This window comes from Mixophyes fleayi, chromosome 2 (genome assembly GCF_038048845.1).
Source record: "Mixophyes fleayi isolate aMixFle1 chromosome 2, aMixFle1.hap1, whole genome shotgun sequence".
Lineage (NCBI taxonomy): Eukaryota > Metazoa > Chordata > Amphibia > Anura > Limnodynastidae > Mixophyes > Mixophyes fleayi.
The window spans coordinates 196170592-196190269 of NC_134403.1; the positions used below are offsets into that span (position 1 = coordinate 196170592).

The window sequence follows — 19678 nt, forward strand, 5'->3', positions numbered from 1 at the left end:
TTAAGAAACGATTTTCTGCCTGCAGAAATAGTAATATACCAGCAGTATATATTTTGAAATTTGCACTACAAGTGCTTGGGGTGTGACATATTGCCCTGTTCCAAAAAATCTATTTTCTGGTGCTGAAATTATTAGATACCAGCACTATATTATTCTGACTTTGCACTACAAGTGTTTGGGGTGTCAGATATTCCCCAGTTCTAAGAAAGCCATTTTCTGGTGTTGAAATTACTATATACCAGCAGTATATATTTCTGAATTTGCACTACAAGTGTTTGGGGTGTCAGATATTCCCCTGTTCTAAAAAAACTATATTCTGGTGTTGAAATTATTACATACCAGCACTATATATTTCTGAATTTGCACTACAAGTGTTTGGGGTGTCTCATATTCCCCAGTTCTAAAAAAGCTATTTTCTGGTGTTGAAATTATTATATAAACTGCATTTTTTGCTATGAATTTCGATTGCTCTTTTTAGTGTGTTGTCTGGCACAGTGCTAGTTGACATTTATTAGCTGTAGAATTACCTAATTTATCCAAGAAACAGGTGGAGCACTAAATAATGTTATTTTAGCCCCCAAAAAATTAATTTTTTTAAAAATTGCAAAACAAAACCAAAACCAAAACACACAAGGGCGGTTTTGCTAAAACCAAAATACGAAGGTAATCCAGATCCAAAACCAAAACACGGGGGTCAGTGACCATCTCTAGTGACAACCTCCTCAGTGGCGCACGCAGGGGGGGTTGCTGAGTCTCTAGAAAACCCCCCCCTGCGCTAACTTAGTGGCCACTGTCCTATACAGCAGCCACGGCGCTGTCAAAGAAGCGTCCGCGGCGGTGCTGTATTGTATACAGCACCGCCACAGACGCTTCGTAGACAGCGCCGCGGCTGCTGTATAGGACAGCGCTGGCGAAACGGAGCTGCTGCGCATGCTCTCTCTCGTTGTTTTTTTTTTTTTTTTTTTTTGGATCGACGGGAAGAAACCCCCCCCCCCAATCCTCCGTACGCCCCTGCTCCTTAGTTTCAATGTAGTTACGAGTCACCCCATACTCCTTCATCCTGACACTTCACCTCCCCTCTGAGATTTCATGGACAGACTAAAAAATTTGATAAGTATGTGTTAACTAATGAAACCACCCCCTGCAGTAAAGACTGGGTCAGAAGCTGTAATTGTAAATTAAATTTAGTAATTTCCAGACCTGCCTGTTATCACATGCGCTGTCCTAATGTCTTCATGATAAACGTGCACCTTGTAATATGATGGCACGTATGCTCCCAACTCGCTATATATTTATAGGACACCAGAGGTCGCTGTGAGCTTAGCGCTGGGCTGGCATACCAGTGACCCGGATATAAAAGCCGCGCTTCTAGCGCTACCCGCCCTCTCTTGTACTCGCTGCCGAGCGGGTTGCCGGCCACATTGTGCTTATCTGTGAGCGGCCGGGGCGGAACACTCACCTGACATAAACACTTGCGATAGGCTCACGATACACACTGCTAGGTGCATCGGTCACAGTACAAGTTATTAACACCCCGGAACGTCACCCGCTCCCCTCCTGTAACGCTACCCCCAGTGAAACCACCATACCGCTTTGTGTCTGCTTCCACTGACTCTATAGCGCCCCCTGATCCCCCGGCGCGACGACCTGCTGCTCCGGCCGAAGCCCTTATCTAAACTGTACTGTGCCCCCTTATGCCCCATAGACCGCGGTAGAAGCCCCACACGCTATAGTGAGCTGCTTCCTGCCACATAGGTGGGTTTCCCACTCGGTACCATAGACTGAGATTAGTTATTACACCTTGTCCGGCCTTATACTGTCATACAGCCTGAGCACCCTTGCTAATGGTTCACTGGTCATCTGTAAACGCCTTAATATTATAATTATTTCTCCTGTGGAGACCATCCAGTTATCAATTCTTCTAATTTGGTTAAACTTCTGTTTGGGTGATGCACACAGCTACCAGCAGTTACCCAATGGCGTCACTTTATGTGGGTGACCTCCATCCCGATGTCACTGAGGCCATGCTATATGAAAAGTTTAGTCCCGCAGGGCCTGTCTTATCTATACGAGTCTGCAGAGACATGATCACACGGAGGTCCCTGGGATACGCGTATGTCAACTTCCAGCAGCCTGCAGATGGTGAGTATTTGCATGCTTGTACAAATATGTACAGAAGCCATCCCAGTTGCCACTCGTAATTTCATTCGCCATGCCTAAAATTAAGAAAGTGAAGAATTTGGAAAATTAAACTTTTCTGCAGTCACACCTATTTAAATTAATGGTGTTTATGGCAACCAGTGCTTCATGAGGCTTCTTTGTCTTGTTACATTTAGTCCTGGCCGGTATTGGGGCTTTTGTGAATGATCTTTTGTAGTGGTACAGTTCAGATTTGAATTGTGCATTTTGGAGGATAGGAATGAGTAAAAATAGAAAGTACTGTATTTGAGGAGTTGTTTTGGATTGATGTATAGTACTATGGGTTTCTGTGCAGCTGTAAGCAGCATGTAAAGCTACCTAGCTATAAATAACCTCATCTGCATGCCAACTGCAGCTCCTGCTGAGAGCACTTATTGCATGACCTGTGTACATGTGTTCTGTGCTTAGTAACTTACCTAGGCTTTGATTTGTGTTTAGTAAACTGTACATGAAAACCTAACATCTATATCTTATACTATTTTGCAGATGTAAGGAATGGCTATATAATATCTTGCAAATATATTATATCAGGGGTGTTACAGGAGACCAGAAACAAACATAATACTCGGCACAGTGGATGCACATGCAATACATAAGACATCAACTGCTCTGTGAGCAGCATGAGCTATAGGTAAATTTCTTTCCCACACGCAGTAACACAATCACTATACATTGCACCAAATACCTAAACAGTTTTCAGCATTCTGCTTAAGCTTTGACTCCCATCCTTTAATTTACTACCTTTTTGAACTAAGCAAAATATTGCCAGTGGAATTAACAGTATGTTTATTTTCAAAATCAAATACTAGAGGTTGAGTTTGATACTCTTATAGTCTTAATTATAGTAAACCAAAAAGGAAAAGCATTCCATCTCAGGCAATCTTTGGGCTTTATTACTATGTATCATATAATATTAAAATCCTTTATTTGTGCTGATTCAAGCAATGACTGAATGATATATTAAAATAACATTTGTGTATGTGAGAAGTGCAAAAAAAAGTGATAGTAGTTAAAATAAGTTTGACACAGCCAGTAGAGTACCTCTGAGTTAGAATGCTTTTCTATTTTAAAAAAAGTGAAAAACAAGCATTCCTTGTAGTTGGTTTGTAGACAGACTACTCAAACATGTAGTATTATTATCATTTATTTGTTGGGCGCCACAAGGTTTCCGCAGCGCCGTACATAGTACAAACAGACCATACAGGGTTTAACAGTACAGAACGATAAACACAAAGTACCAATGGTTCAGTAACTCCAGCCATATGGAGTAAGGACAGAGCAGAAGAATAGGTATGGAGACACGAGGGAAGAGGGGCCCTGCTCATAAGAGCTTACATCCTAAGGGAGGGTGGACAAATCAGACACGAGAGGGAGCTGGTGACGCCAGGGGAGAGAAGAAGGGGCCAGGGGAGAGAGGGAATATCGAGCAGAGTAGATGAGGGGTTAAGTGGATGGTTGATAAGCTTTGAGGAACCGGTGAGTTTTAAGTGCTCGTTTGAAGGAGCACAGATTGGGAGCGAGACGAATGGAACGAGGGAGGTCATTCCAGTGCATGTATTGGCTTAGTTGTAGTTTAAGATTTACAGACATAGTTGATCTGTCTTCTATGTGATTTTAATATTTTATGCAGTAGTCTTTAATATAGTGCACCGAGATACTCAAAAGTTAGTTTACTGAAAAATACCACATATTAACAAGAAAAAGATATTACAACACCTACTTGTCAGTGTATAACCTAGTGAAATAGGACACAGGACATTTATGTTTAGGCTTACATTAAAACACAAAACTGAAGGCTATTATAATTCAAAATTATAAGTGCCCCCCAAAAATACAACAGTGTAGCATTGTAAGTGTATAGCACATGTGACATGCTGTCTCATATTTAAAGAGATGGTACTGTTGTAAATAGTACATTGGTTTCTGCATAGTCTATTAATGTTTGTATGTGAAAACATAGTATACATAGACTTTGATAAATACACTGGAATTACATGTGTTATACTTGCATTTTGTACTACTGACTTCAATCCAAGGTAATATGCACACAATCAGCAATATATCCAAATTGGACAAATTAGTTACTAAGAAGAGTCACGTGTGGAACACAGTTTTAGGGACAGATACTTTTAAACATGCACAGCACATATAAAACTACACAGAGCCAGGTCAGTTGGTGTAAACGTTTAATAATTTCACACTGGGTAATGGCCAAGTCATATTTGCTTGTTTTCTATGATTACATTTTACCTCTTAAAATCATTCTTTTGGTTTGGCTCAGTAATTTCTGGAAGGCTTTTGTTACATCTGTGCTCACTCTTATCAATGTTTTTGTTTTGTTTGCAGCGGAGCGTGCTCTGGACACTATGAACTTTGATGTGATCAAAGGGAAACCCATTCGGATTATGTGGTCCCAACGTGACCCATCTCTTAGAAAATCTGGTGTGGGCAATGTTTTCATAAAGAATCTTGACAAATCAATTGACAACAAAGCACTTTATGACACTTTTTCGGCATTTGGAAACATTCTTTCCTGTAAGGTTAGTTTGTCACTCTGCTTTGTTTGGTCTCTGGCTGCACTTTGTGCTTTGGAGAGATCTGAGACTTACTCTCCTACAGGTGGTGTGTGATGAGAATGGCTCCAAGGGGTACGCTTTTGTGCACTTTGAGACACAAGACGCTGCAGACAGAGCTATAGAGAAGATGAACGGCATGCTGCTCAACGACCGCAAAGTGTGAGAGGCGCTGTGTGCTGGGAGGGATTGCTATATGGAGGGTATAGTGAGCTCTTTTACAGGAGAGCTAGCCATGGGGAAAACTGCATTTTGCATTTTCTCTGGTCATGTGTGAATAAATGTTAGAGAATAATATCTGCAAACGTGCCTGAAAATAGAAATACATAGAGAAAATTAAATCTGATAGACTTCAGCCAATACCTATTAAAGTCCAGAATGAAATGTTTCATAGAGAGTCAGAAAAAACAAACTATGTGTAATGAAAATAAATTACAATTAATTTGTCAACCCTTTAACTCTTTGTTATCTAGGTTTGTTGGCCGTTTTAAATGTCGAAGGGAGCGGGAAGCAGAGCTTGGAGCCAAAGCAAAGGAATTCACAAACGTTTACATCAAGAACTTTGGGGAAGATATGGATGATGAGCGACTGAAGGAGACTTTCAGCAAATACGGTAACTGCGTGAATTCCCGATTCCAAAAAGTGACTACTTGCTTCTGGCTTATTGTGTGCCGTGGATAACCTCGTGAGCTCCTTGGCTCTGCCCATGCATGTGGGCTTCTGGTTTCACGCGTATGCCGTGGTTAACCTAATGAGATCTGACTCTGCTCCCGCATGTGGGCCCTGGTATCATGCGTGTGCCGTGCACCTGCATGCTGTGACCCTGTGACCTCTGTGGTTAACTGGTGTCTCTTGGCTGCAGGGAAGACTCTGAGCGTTAAGGTGATGACTGACCCCAGTGGCAAGTCCAAAGGTTTTGGCTTTGTCAGCTTTGAAAATCATGAAGATGCAAATAAGGTAAGAGCTCCCATGGAGGACAAGGCAGACCTTTAATGTCTGCAGAGGAGTGCCAGGTTCTTGGGAGCTCTGCAGAATTTGTGTGTTGCAATATGGGGATCTTTTATCTGTTTTCACTAACTGCTTGTTATTTCTGTCAGGCCGTGGATGACATGAATGGAAGAGATGTCAATGGAAAGGTGATGTTTGTGGGCAGAGCCCAGAAAAAGGTTGAGCGGCAAGCAGAACTGAAAAGGAGATTTGAGCAGTTGAAGCAAGAGAGGATCAGCCGCTATCAGGTATATACTAGTTTTTCCATGTGTAAAGAGATGCAACGCAAACAATTTTTCAACTAACACTTGTTTGTGTTGCATCTAATTTCTGAATAAAATATATCTTCCTGACATGTTCTCTATGGTATGTTTGACTTTTCTCAGGGTGTAAATTTGTATATTAAAAACTTGGATGACACAATTGATGATGAGAAGCTGAGGAAGGAGTTTTCTCCGTTTGGATCAATCACAAGTGCCAAGGTGAGTGGAAGAGCTTAACTCTGCATTTGTGCAACTCTCCAAGAACTGTGACACGTGTGTTTTTGAACAGTGAGTTTGACTTTGTAGATATCGACTCGAAAAAAATGGCTTACAAACATGACAAAGGATTCAAAGTTATTTTGTCCAGTTTGATTTGTTAAAATGCACTGTGAACTCATCCTGTCCCTGTTATACTGTGCGGGGGTAGGTAACTCAGTGCTAGAGAAATGCTGAGGAAATCCAGATGGAGCATATGCCTTGTGTTCTGTCTCTACACCTTTGCCACATGCAGACTTTTTGTTAGTATTTTGGGATCTTGCTTTAAATGTTTAGTGCTACAATTTAATGCATGATGTCTTTTTCCAGGTAATGTTGGAGGATGGACGAAGCAAAGGATTTGGGTTTGTTTGCTTTTCCTCACCAGAAGAAGCTACTAAAGCAGTCACTGAAATGAATGGAAGAATTGTAGGCTCTAAACCACTCTACGTAGCATTGGCGCAAAGAAAAGAAGAACGGAAAGCTCACCTTACCAATCAGTATATGCAACGTATAGCTGGAATGAGGGCCTTACCCGCCAACACTCTTATCAATCAGTTTCAGCCTGCACCTGGGGGATATTTTGTGCCAGCTGTGCCACAGGTTGGTCTACGTACAAGCAAGAATGTGAATTGTGTAATGTGCCTTCCTGCATTTGTTCCTTGAGTAATGTCTCATTTTATAGGCTCAGAACAGACCCACATATTATGCACCTAATCATATGGCTCAGATGCGACCTGGCCCTCGCTGGCAACAAACAGGACGTCCTCAAGGTTGGCATCCTTTAAATACCAAACTTCTTGCCATACTAACATATCTGCTCTGAACTCTACATTTTTCTGTGTGCATTTTTAGTAATCACATTTTTATTTTTTTAGGCTTTCAGCCCATGCCTAACACACTACGACAGAGTGGCCCTCGTCAGTCACTACGCCATCTGCCACCTTCAAGTACTCAGGGCACCCGTGGTATCCCCAACGTAGCCCAGAGAGTTGGTGAGAACAAAATCTGATAAGGCTTTCCCAACAACAGTGTTTTTTAGGGTATCCTCACATGAACACAGGACATTGTTAGACCAGCAATTTTCACATTAGCACATGTGATCAGGTGAGGGTGCTGGCAAATTATGCAGTGTAATAACAATGATAAAATATAAATGTGTAGTCGTTTTACTGTGGAATGTTTTTATAATGCACTGTAAACTCATCCTGTCCCTGCTACATGGTGCAGAAGGAAAGGTCACACACTGTGCTAAAAAAAAGGCAAAGGAAATCCAGACAGAGCATGTTACATCTTGTGTTCTGTCTCTACACCTTTGGCACATGCATACCTACCTACACTTGGTTTGGAATCATTCTTACAGTCACTTATGCCTGCTAAAGTCGGGGTGGTTGATAAAACTTAGGCAATATTTTCATCTTATGCATTAAACACAGTACAATCTATTATATGTTTAGTTTTATTGTGATAGTTTGCTGTTTTTGTAATGGTTGGAAAAACCCATACTGTCCTTATTTTTTATTTTTTTTTTATTCTGAACAGGGTTATCTTCTGCTACTCAGACAATAGGCCCCAGACAACCAGTCTCTGCTCCTCCACCCCGAGCTGTCCCTCCATACAAGTACACGCGTTGCCCACTCCCTGGAGTGCAGCCTCTGCAGGTACCGGCCTATTACCTGCTCTAGCATATCATCATCATCATCATTTATTTATTTATATAGCGCCACTGATTCCGCAGCGCCTATGCATATCCTATGTAATGTCTCTCCATACCCCCCAAACAGTTTTTTGTGAAAAGAATACAAATGTATTATGTACTCCAGTCGGCACTGAACCAAAAATAATTAACTTTGCAATACTGTTACCTACACTTACTGTAATAGTAAAATATTTGTAATATGTTAGACATCAGACAGGTTAGGTCCTTTCAACTTCTCCCCAACAGCCTGTTTGGAAGAGTACAGTATGTACCCATTCTTCCATCAACAGCCAATTACAGATATATAAAAAGAGGACTGTAGTGTGCATTTAGCTTCCCACGATGATACAGCTACAAGTATGTACATAGTATATGCATGAAGGACAAAACTGTAAAATTATTTGTTACACTTTTACAGTCTTTCTATCTTTGGTATTCTGGGAATCTTCATGCTCTATTTGTGCCATGATCTGGGCCTTTCCATTATATATTCAATATTTTCCTACTTTCACTACAGGAGAAAAAAATATATAATAAAGTAAAAATGGATACACTGGTTGAACATTAGCTGGAAAGAGACACAATCATTGTTTGTATGGTGCCACAGATTCCGTAGCGATGCAGTTTTAGAGACGGAATTACCTGGAAATAGTTAAAATAACATGTATGTGAGTACAGAGCAGAATAATACTGGAATGCAAATAAAAGAACAAATTCCATAGCATACAGAAACAGTTCATCAGACATGATAGGAACAGACATGAGGCACAGAGTAGAAAAACCTGCCTTTTAGAGCTTACTACCCCCTTGCTCTAGAATGTAAGAGCCATTAAGCTTAACAGTCCAGAAGGCTAGCAGGAGATGGAGGCTAAACAGTAGAAGAGGCAGGAGGGTGGGTTGAAAAAGTGATGATTGAGTAGGTTGATGGGAGAGGATGGTGAGGCAGTGTGGAGAGACCTAGAAAGCAGTCGGGGTGGAGCGGGTAGAGGTGTATGGTAGTACAGATGAATAAGAGAGTGAACATACTGCATATGTAATGAGACATGGTTTGCAAGCCAAGTGGTTCAGTAATTCAGCAGTGACCTTATTAATGCTAATAGGCCAGTAAGCAGTGCCCAGGTAGTACAAAGCAGGTGCTTGAGGTGGAGTGAATACACTTGTAACTAACACACTATCTATACAGCCAATACATACTGATTATGGATAACCAACATGTGATCAGTGACTTGAATCAACCCCCAATAACATCCCACAACAAAGGCTAGCAGTCCAATCCAAGAACAGTGTGAAAGCAGATTACCATGTATTAAGTAAAAACAGCATTTTCTTAGAATCTGATAACAGGTGTAGACAGGTTATAAGATAAATACCATGTCACAACACACTGTGTAACATACATAGTAACATAGTTGATGAGGTTGAAAAAAGACACCAGTCCAGCAAGTTCAACCTATTTTATATCTCCTGTAATCCTGCACTTATATTTGAAATTGATCCAGAGTGAGCAACTGCCAATTTGTTTCAATTGTGAAAATCCCCCCAGAACCAAAATTGCAGTCCTATTTTTACCCTATATCCAGTACTATCCTTCATTTTAATTAACGGTCGTATCCCTGGATACACTTTTCCGCTAAAAATTTGTTTAACCCTTTTTTAAACATATCTATTGAATCTGCCGTCACAACCTTCCCTGGCAATGAATTTCATATTTTGACTGCCCTTACTGTAAAGAATCCCTTCCTTTGCTGGTTGTGAAATTTCCTCTCCTCTAACCTTAGGGGGTTGACCACGTGTCCTGTGTATAGTCCTTGGGGTAAAAAGTTCCCATGAAAGTTCTCTGTATTGACCCTTAATGTATTTTTACATAGTATACATATCTCCTTAGACGCCTCTTTTCTAAAGTAAACATGCCTAAACTGGCTAACCTTTCCTCATAACTTAATGACTCCATACCCTTTATCAATTTTGTCGCCCTTCTCTGAACCCTTTCTAGTTCCAAATTATCTTTTTTATAGAGTGGTGCCCAGAACTGTACTGCATATTCATGAGGTCTTACCAACGATTTATGCAGTGGCAAAATTACACTGTCTTCCCTTGCATCTATGCCCCTTTTTATGCATGCCAATACGTTATTTGCCCTTGCTGCTGCTTGACATTGAGCACTATTGCTAAGTCTACTGTCTACGAGCACTCCCAAATCCTTTTCCATTATAGATTCTCCTAAATTAATTCCATTTAATTTATAGACTGCGTTCTTGTTTTTGATCCCTAAATGCATAACCTTACATTTATCTGTGTTAAACCTCATATTCCATTTGGCCGCCCAATCCTCCAGTTTTATTTAAGTTCCCCTGTAGAGAAGAAGCTACATCTTGCTCTGATTTTATTACCTTACAGAGTTTAGTGTCATCTGCAAAAATAGAAACTTTACTCTCTAAACCATCACCAAGGTCATTAATAAATATATTAAAAAGAGTGGCATCTGCACGGAACCTTGAGGTACTCCAGTTAAGACTTTTGGCCAATTAGAAAATGTTTCATTTATCACAACTCTCTGTTCCCTATTCTCTAACCAGTTTTCGATCCAAGTACAAATGTTGATTTCTAGACCCAGTTCCCTTATTTTGTAAACCAACCTTTTGTTTGGCACTGTATCAAAGGCCTTTGCAAAATCTAAGTAGACCACATCTACTGTGCTGCCCTGGTCTAAATTCCCACTAGCTTCCTCATAGAAACTTATTAGATTAGTTTGACATGACCTATCCCTCACAAATCCATGTTGATTCCCACTAATAATTTTATTGCGTACCAAGTAATCCTGAATACTGTCCCTTAAAATACCTTCCAGTAGTTTCCCGAATATTGATGTCAGGCTTACAGGTCTATAATTCCCTGGTTGTGATCTCGTCCTCTTTTTAAACGGCACCACATCTGCTATTTGCCAAGTACTGAGATTTATTTTATTTCTTTTTTTAAACTTGGTCTAGGTCTAATCATTTGTGCATTAGTAAAAAAAAAAGTGTGGTCACAAAAAATGAGCTTATTTGCAAGTATCCGCTTTAGGCAGCAGGTGTCATCCTCTAGGAACATGACTGTTCGCATGTGTTTCATATAGAAGTTCATCTGTCCTACAGCATACTGTAAATGAGTTGTGGGGCTAATCAGAGGGATAAAGTGAATCCCAAACATGGTTTCTGCCACACAACCTTTTTATTACAGAGCCGAAGCTGGACAACAAAAAACATTTTCCTGACTTTGAGGCAATATACTGTATGTGCCAGTATGGGTATATCACACACAACTCCCTGGAAATTATATGGAATTAAACATTTTTAATTTGTGTTTATGTAGCAAATATAATGGCAAATTAGTTTACAAGAAGGAGTATACACTACATTGAAGTGTACACTTAAATTTTGATACAATGTGTAACAGATGCAAGGTATTTAAAGAAAATTGCTGCGTGCAAATCTGAGGCTGGTATATTTGAACAAAGAACAACATATCTTAGAACATACCAGGAGTTCTGCAGTTTTTATTGATGTGGTTTTCTCCTTTCCACAGTCACCCCAGCCTGCTGTCCATGTGCAGGGACAGGAACCTCTCACAGCCTCAATGCTTGCTGCTGCCCCACCCCAAGAACAGAAGCAGATGTTAGGTGAGTCCCATGTGGTGCTTTTCACAAGCAAGAGTCTTGGGTGTTGAGAAGGGAGATGATGAAAACAGATGTTTTCTTTCCTCTTTCTATAGGAGAACGTCTCTTTCCTCTTATCCAAGCCATGCACCCCTCATTGGCGGGTAAGATTACAGGAATGCTGCTTGAAATTGACAACTCAGAGCTTCTACACATGCTGGAATCACCAGAGTCCCTGCGCTCTAAGGTAAATGGTTCTAGACTAAAGTGGCTACACCTTTGCGGGAATTATGGTTCAAAAGAAAATTAACTAATTGGTCTTACAGAAAGTAGGACTTGATATTAGACTGTATTATATGTAGCTGTCCTTTTTTTTTTTTTTTTTTTTTATAAATAAATTTTGCACATTTCAATTATAACAATAGTAGTTTGAAGTCTAATGTTTAACCTGGCTTGGCGGGAATTGAGTTGATTCATTTACTGTGTGAAAAAGATGGAGAATGAGAATTCTGTTAGATATGTTTAAGAGCTGATTAATTTGTGGTTTTTGACACTTGGTGGTGGACATATTTTAGTTTGACTTTGACATTTTCCAGGTGGAGGAGGCTGTAGCTGTTTTGCAAGCTCACCAAGCCAAGAAGGATGCTGCTCAGAAGGTGGGGATCGTTGCTGCTACCTCCTGAACCAGAGTAAGCTGTAAGTATTTGCTTTTACTACAGATGTCTGCTATATTCCCATTTTATCCTTTATGTAGCAGCAACTTATTATCCAGTGCTTTACAGAGAATGTTTAATTATTTGCATTAGTCAGTACCATCCTCATAGAAAGCTATGTCCTCTTAGCACAGTTGGGCATAGATCGAAGTTCTAAATGAATGGTAGATGGGTGCTTTTCTCCCCCCTTCCCTGACAGACTGGAACCAGTGCTATTATTGCCAGTAAAGTACCTGGGAGCCAATTGATTTGCTCCCATGCATGCGATCAGTATAACCTAGCACTCAATACGGTCTGTGTCCGCAGTGTTGACGTTTTCATTATTAAGTCACTGGGATTTGCTTGATAAAGAGGTGACCTGCATTACAACAGTAAGATAATTTAATTGTAACTGGCATGCTCAGTAGACACTAATGCAGACTAGGTTGAAAATTGCTGCAGAATTGAAAGTTGTCTAACTTCTCTTTAAATGTTTAATTACAGAGAGAAAAGAAGCCAAATAATCCCAGAATGTGTGAGTTTCGGAAGTGTCTGCCAAGAGTCCAATCTCCTCCACATGCTGCTTATCTCAGCCAGAGATACTGTCTTGTTTGTAAAACATGGGGTCTATGCACTATGTCGCTTTATGCTCTTGGGATGAGAAGTTGCATCTTGAGTGAGCGCCTCCAGGATCCTTTCTGAGGAAAATCCTGACATTTTTTTAATTTAAATCTATTCTTTTTTTTTTAGATTGCAAATTTAGTTTTTCCAGTTAGTTTGAAGAAGTTTTGTTTGAATGTGACATCCAAACTGTTTCTCAGTGAAATAATAAAATATTTCAGAGTCCAGTGCATTTACTTTTTTCAAAACACACTATTCTTTTATTGGTGGCTTGGTAAAAGCCAGAGATTTAGAGAAAAATATTTGATATTACTATCTATTGTATTTGAATTGCTGAACAAAGAGAACCAGACCAAAGTAAATTGAGTGTTTAGGAATTGTTGAGGAATATAAGTTGTGTAATATTAGTTTGCAACTTATCTGGGGGGGAGAGGCACTCGGCTCATGGGCCCCTTAGTAAAGATTAAAGGTTGCACTGAAAAAATAGATGTGTATGTAAGGAGCTGCTTGTTATGCACTTATGTAAATTAAGGGGTAGGTGGTCTAAATTTGCACGGTTTAGAGTACTATATAAATTGGGTACTAGTAACTATTTGAAGTGGACTCAAAAATACGGTTTCACACAATAGTTATAATCCACCCCTATTGGGTGTAATATCCAGCATCCAACTAATATTCTTGGGTAAAAGCTATGTATGGTGCATTATTGCCAGAACACCGTTATTCTGGGGGAAAAATTATCCTTTCATATAGCAAAAATATATTGTTTATCAACATGTAGTTTAAACTAGGATAATGCACCTCATTGAAATTGTACAATTAGGAGTAATTGACCATCTAGTGCATTATATTAACAATAAAATATATTATACAAGTAGTATTACACATACTGCACTATTGACGCATACTAACAAATTATCTCTGTACCCAAACAATACAGAATGTGTGTGAGATATTTTGACATTGAGGTCAAAGCAGTTTCTTGTGCAGATCCATTGGAAAGAAGCACGTAGTATGGAATGGTATTGGCCCTACTTTCTCTTTCATCCGGTCTGTGGGACACTGCTTACCATGGGTTGTGGAGGGGAGCTTAGGAGTTGGCACCTATCTAGTTAAACTTTAGTACTGCTGGCAGACCCCTCCCCTCTACAATCCCCCTGCCTCTTCCTGTCCAGTTTTTTTTTTAGGTGCCCTGGAGTTGGGGCAGTGTTTTAGTACGTAGTGTAAATTTAATAGATTTACTTTATTTTATTTGATTTTTCTAGGTTTTTTCGTTCAGCAGTGGCAGTGCTGGAGTGTGTTCTATTATAGAGAACACACTCACAGCAGAACAGCGCAGGCATTCATCTGCCGGATGAGCGCCAGCGGCGCTCACTGGCATAGATTTGGAGAAAGAGTGTTCCTGATTGAAGAGTGACAAGCGGTCTCACGGACCGCTGTCACTCCTCCAGCCTCCCCGATAACCGGTGCTGCCATTACAGGCAGAGTGTGCCGGTTATCGGCAACTGACAGACGCTGTCGGCGCAACGGAGGAGAAAAGGGGGCTATACCACGATTCCCCCTCATACATAGGAGGGGGGCGTCGGGTAGCTGTCGCTGCGGAGACCTCTGTCCTAGAGGTCTCCACTACTCTGCCACGCTTGGAGCCTTTTAAAACAGGTTCCATTTAATTTTTGCTATAGCTGCAAAGCAGCAGTTACTGAAGGGGGGGGAGCTACAGCATAGAGTTCCCTCCTCCTTCCAGAGAGAGATGGTCTTTCCCAGCCTTCTGGCGCCAAGAGAAGTCCGGGAAGAGTGAACAGAACGGAGGGAGCAGGCACAGGACAAACTGCTGTTGGACTTCTCCCCTTTTGGTGGCCTATGGGCTAAGTATCACCTTTATTTGAACACTCTAATGTTTTAATAACTGGGCTAGTAGGATTTACATTATAGTCTCCTACTGGTTTATATATATTGGTGGTGTTAATTACAAGTACAACTTTTATATAAAGATCAGTTGATTACTTGTTTTTTATATCTGTTCTTCCACATTTATATATATTTATATGTATATACATATATATATTTCTTGCTCTCTCTCTCCATTCCCTCTCGCTGGCAGAGGTGTTACTCAGCTAGTCTCTTTTTTTTTTTTTTTTTTTTTTACTCTTGTGTGTTTGGTGTGCCTTCCTTTATAAGAATGACAGATAAGGGAAAGGGCCCCATGGCTAAATACTTCACATGCTCAAAGTGTCATGTAAAATTACCGTGTGGCCAGAAGGACCCTTTGGCGCTCTGCATGCGAAGCAGGGGTTCCCACCACGCATACCCAGCAGCTGTCAGCCCCACCGACGGAGGAACCGGCCTGGGTGGCCTCCCTGACACAGTCGGTTTCCTCCTTAGCTCAGATGGTTTTTCAGTCAAATTGGTTATCTACTGTAGCAACTTCGGTGGCTAATGCTAACCCACAGTCAGACCTCCGAGCTTCCTCAGGTTTGAGTGCAGCGGGTTTGCCAGGACCTTTCTCATTGCAGCCTGACCCGGCCCCTGTTCTTACAGACCCGGCATGGTCTACAGTTTTTTTTTAAAGGGCTTGAAGAAGCTTAACCAGTTGCTTGATACCGCTAGTACCCCGCCTGCTAAAAGAAGGAGACCTAGATCAGTAAACCCCCCTTATGGTCCTATCAGACTCTGAAGAAGGCTCTGAGGAAGAGGGGGAAATTTATTCGGATCCTGACCAATTAATCCAATTGGAACAGGAAGACCATCCCAAAAACCAATTTGTTAATGATTTGGTTTTAGCAGTTAGACAGGCGTTGGACCTCCCAGAGCCGGAGGATCTTACCCCCAGAGACAGAAGCCTCTTTAAGAAGGATAAGAAAAGGCCAGCCATTTTCCCCCTTCTGCTGAGCTTAGGGTTATTGCTGAAGGGGCATGGAAGCAGCCTGAGAGAAGGTTTTCTATTCCTAGGAGATTCTCCTTCCTGTATCCCTTACTGGAGGAAGAGGTGGTTCTCTGGGAGACTATTCCCAAGGTAGATATCCCTATTGCCCGCTTGGCAAAGCATACCTTACTCCCAGCTCCTGGTTCAGCGTCCCTTCCGGACGCCAATGACCGCAAGGTTGAATCCCAGCTAAAATCCATTTTTGCGGCTGCGGGTTCTTCTTTCAGACCTACATTTGCCTCAGCTTGGGTGGCTAGAGCCATGAAAGCATGGGCAGACCAGCTGGCAGAGGCCTTACAGGACTCAGAACTTCTTCCCCATGCCCTGCATTTGAAGGAGGCTTCGGGGTACCTTTATGAGGCAGCCCAGAACTCTGCGTCGGTTTCCTCTTCCATTCAGGCGGCCTCTATTTCTGCAAGAAGAGCGCTATGGCTGAAATTCTGGGAGGGTGATGCGGAATCAAAAAGGTCCGTTGAATCTATTCCGTTCTCTGCAGCAGGTTTGTTTGGCCTGGAATTAGATGCCCTCATTTCACAGGCAACGGGGGGCAAAAGCACTTCCATGCCAGTATATTCGTATAGGAGCCGCAACCCACGGGGCAGCTCTTTCTGTCTTTTAGAGGCAGACAATCTAATTCTTGAGGCTCCTCCACTAGGGGGAGATCCTCGTTTGCATCTAAGCGCCAGGCATCCAAGACCCAAGAGAAGCCTGCGTCCTGACGACCACCCTGAACCACAGGGGGCACCAGTGGGGGGACGTCTGTCTCTGTTTTGGGAACAGTGGGCAGTCTTCCCAAGATCCTTGGATCCGGGATATTATTTCAGAAGGGTACAGGATAGACCTGTTGGGCCCGGCCCCGCAGCGTTACTTCCAGACCCCGCTACCCCGGGATCCATTAAGAAGACAGGCTATTCAGGATTGTGTCGCTTCTCTTCTGCTTCAGAAGGTCATCTGCAGAGTCCCAGATTGCCAGAAAGGGCGGGGGTTCTATTCCAACCTGTTCCTAGTCAAGAAGCCGGACGGCTCCTTTCGTCCCATCCTAAACTTAAAGGGCCTCAATGTTCACTTATGGGTGGACAGATTTTGCATGGAATCTCTGAGGTCAGTAATAAACGGCCTAGAAAAGGACGCATACCTCCACGTTCCCATTTGGATCCACCATCAGTCTCTTCTCAGGTTCTCGGTGGGACCATCACACTACCATTTTCGGGCCCTCCCCTTCGGCCTCTCAACTGCGCCAAGGGTCTTCACGAAAATTATGTCAATAATGGCAGCATGTCTTCACCTGCAGGGAGTTCAGGTCGTTCCTTATTTGGACAACCTTCTCATCAAGGCTTCCTCAGAGAATTGTCTACTTCATCATTTATCCCTCACCCGAGCGGTTCTCGAGGGCCACGGTTGGCTGATAAATTCAGCGAAATCCCAGATGGTTCAGTGTCAGCGCATGGTTTTCCTGGGACTCATCATGGATACCAGCAAACAAAGAGTTTCTCCCAGTAGAGAAGATCAGCTCTATTCAGACTGTAACTACTCAGGTTTTGTCTTCCCCAAGCCCCTCAATGCATTTATACATGAGGCTTCTCGGTAAGATGGTGGCCTCCTTCGAGACCATTCCATTTGGTGGGGCCCATTCTCGATGTTTCCAGTGGGATCTACTGTCGAAGTGGTCAGGATCACACCTACACCTGGAACTCCAGAAGATCTCCCTATCCCCGATGGCGAGAGAATCTCTTCAGTGGTGGCTGGCTCAGGATCATCTGAAAGTGGGCAGATCCTTCGCTCCATGGTCGTGGATCATAGCAACGACGGACGCCAGCCTGAAAGGTTGGGGGGCGGTAATCTTGCACCTCCGACTTCAGAGACGCTGGTCGGTTCAGGAATCAGCTCTATCTATAAATGTATTAGAATTGAAGGCCATTCTCTTGGCCCTCAAGGGAGCACAGTCCCTTCTTCGGGGCCACCCGGTCAGAATTCCAATGCCACGGCTGTGTCATATGTCAACAGGCAGGGAGGAACCAGGAGTGCAGCTGCCATGGATATTACAGCTCAAATATTGGTTTGGGCAGAGCTAAACGGTCCAGCAATATCTGCAGTTTTCATTCCAGGAATAGAAAACTGGGAGGCGGACTATCTAAACCGAATCCAGATGATGCCGGGAGAGTGGTCACTCCACCCAGAAGTCTTCCAGTCTCTGGTTCGGAAGTGTGGTCTTCCGGACATAGATCTCATGGCCTCCAGACACAACAGGAAGGTCCCAAGGTTTTGCGCAAGGGCAAGAGACCCCCTAGCGGTGGCAGTGGACGTCATAACGATGTCATGGAAGTTCAGGATGGGATACCTGTTCCCTCCAATTCCCATGCTTCCTCGCGTCTTCAAACGAGTAAGGCAGGGCGGTCTGCCAGTAATTCTAGTTGCTCCCTCTTGGCCGCGCCGAGTGTGGTACGCAGACATATTGTCTATGGCGGAAGGACCAAAGGGTCCATCTTCCGCATCGAGACGACCTTCTTCTGCAGGGTCCATTCCAGCACCAGAGTTTACCTCAGCTCAGTTTAACGGCATGGCTGTTGAAGCCAGCCTCTGGAGGTCTAGAGGTTTTTCTTCCAGCGTAGTTAACACTTTGATGTTAGCTAGGAAACCTGTTTCATCTTGCATCTATCACAGGATTTGGAAGGCCTACATTAGGTGGTGCGAAAACAGGACATGCAATTCGTCAGTTTTTCATATTCCTCGCTTGTTAGCTTTTCTTCAAAAGGGCCTGGAAGCAGGTCTCAGATTTTAGGCTCCCTAAAGGTACAGGTATCGGCACTTTCAGTATTTTTTCATATGAAATTTGCTGATTTGCCAGATATTAGAACTTTTTTCCAAGGAGTCTTGCACATACAGCCTCCTCATGTACCTCCTACAGCTCCGTGGGATCTCAACATGGTACTGGATATGCTCAAGGGGCCTCCAATTGAGCCCTTGAGGGAGACAGATTTAAAATGGTCTTTCTTTTGGCAATCGCATCAGCTCGTAGGGTTTCTGAATTAGGAGCCTTGTCCTGTAGAGAACCTTATTTGGTTTTCCACGAGGACAGAGCGGTGTTAAGGACCCTTCCTTCCTTTGTCCCCAAAGTAGTGTCAGCTTTCCATCTTAACCAAGAAATTGTAGTTCCGGTTTTTTCATCTGCTTCTCATTCAGATAAACAATCGATGGATAAGTTAGATGTTGTTTGGGCTCTCCGCATATATGTCAAAAGAACTTCCCAGATTAGATGTACTGACTCTCTGTTTGTCCTTTATGATGCTAATAAGAGGGGCTGGCCAGCCTCAAAACAATCCATCGCAAGATGGATTACGTCTACCATCAGACAAGCATATATAAAGGCTAACCGTCCTGTGCCGGAGAGACTTACAGCCCATTCCACCAGATCGGTAGGGGCTTCGTGGGCAGCAAGGAATGGAGCTTTGCAGGGCAGCCACCTGGTCCTCTGTCCACACCTTTACAAAATTTTATCAGTTTAATGGTTTTTTGCATCGGCTGATGCAGATTTCGCTCGTAGTGTTTTACGAGCGGGATTTTCAGAGTAGTCCCACCCTTAGGAGACTGCTTTAGAACGTCCCCATGGTAAGCAATTTCCCCCAGACCGGATGAAAGAGAAAAGAGGATTTATGTACTTACGTTAAATCCGTTTCTCTGATTCCGTCTGGGGGACACTGCGATCCCTCCCTTCTGTTTTTCTTCTGTGTGCTCTTGTTTGACTGCCCTTTTTTTTTATCCTGGGGCTTTTTAAAACTAACTGGACAGGAAGAGGCAGGGGGATTGTAGAGGGGAGGGGGTCTGCCAGCAGTAC

At 42.6% G+C, this 19678-nt stretch overlaps 1 protein-coding gene and 2 non-coding genes across 5 annotated transcripts; all 3 read left to right on the forward strand.

The window, feature by feature from the left end:
- The first annotated feature begins 1377 nt into the window (after positions 1 to 1377).
- On the forward strand, positions 1378 to 13150 carry PABPC4 (poly(A) binding protein cytoplasmic 4). 3 transcript variants are annotated; one of them, XM_075195284.1, is made up of 16 exons: positions 2060 to 2142; positions 2686 to 2830; positions 4546 to 4739; positions 4819 to 4934; positions 5246 to 5385; positions 5635 to 5729; positions 5870 to 6007; positions 6146 to 6241; positions 6608 to 6880; positions 6963 to 7050; positions 7156 to 7272; positions 7820 to 7938; positions 11541 to 11634; positions 11727 to 11857; positions 12207 to 12306; positions 12807 to 13150. In XM_075195284.1, the coding sequence occupies exons 3-15, from the start codon at positions 4566 to 4568 to the stop codon at positions 12291 to 12293; spliced, it is 1668 nt and encodes a 555-aa protein (XP_075051385.1). In that variant the 5' UTR covers positions 2060 to 2142; positions 2686 to 2830; positions 4546 to 4565; the 3' UTR covers positions 12294 to 12306; positions 12807 to 13150. The 3 variants fall into 3 exon arrangements, with proteins under 3 accessions (XP_075051384.1, XP_075051386.1, XP_075051385.1); XM_075195283.1 differs by lacking the exon at positions 2686 to 2830 and having other exon boundaries at positions 1378 to 2142; XM_075195285.1 differs by lacking the exons at positions 2686 to 2830; positions 5635 to 5729; positions 6146 to 6241; ... (6 more) ...; positions 12207 to 12306; positions 12807 to 13150 and having other exon boundaries at positions 1378 to 2142; positions 5870 to 6002.
- LOC142141877 (small nucleolar RNA SNORA55) lies at positions 6406 to 6531 on the forward strand. Its single transcript, XR_012688910.1, has one exon. It is a non-coding gene; the product is annotated as a small nucleolar RNA SNORA55 (small nucleolar RNA).
- On the forward strand, positions 7470 to 7603 carry LOC142141876 (small nucleolar RNA SNORA55). Its single transcript, XR_012688909.1, has one exon. It is a non-coding gene; the product is annotated as a small nucleolar RNA SNORA55 (small nucleolar RNA).
- Positions 13151 to 19678: the final 6528 nt, after the last annotated feature.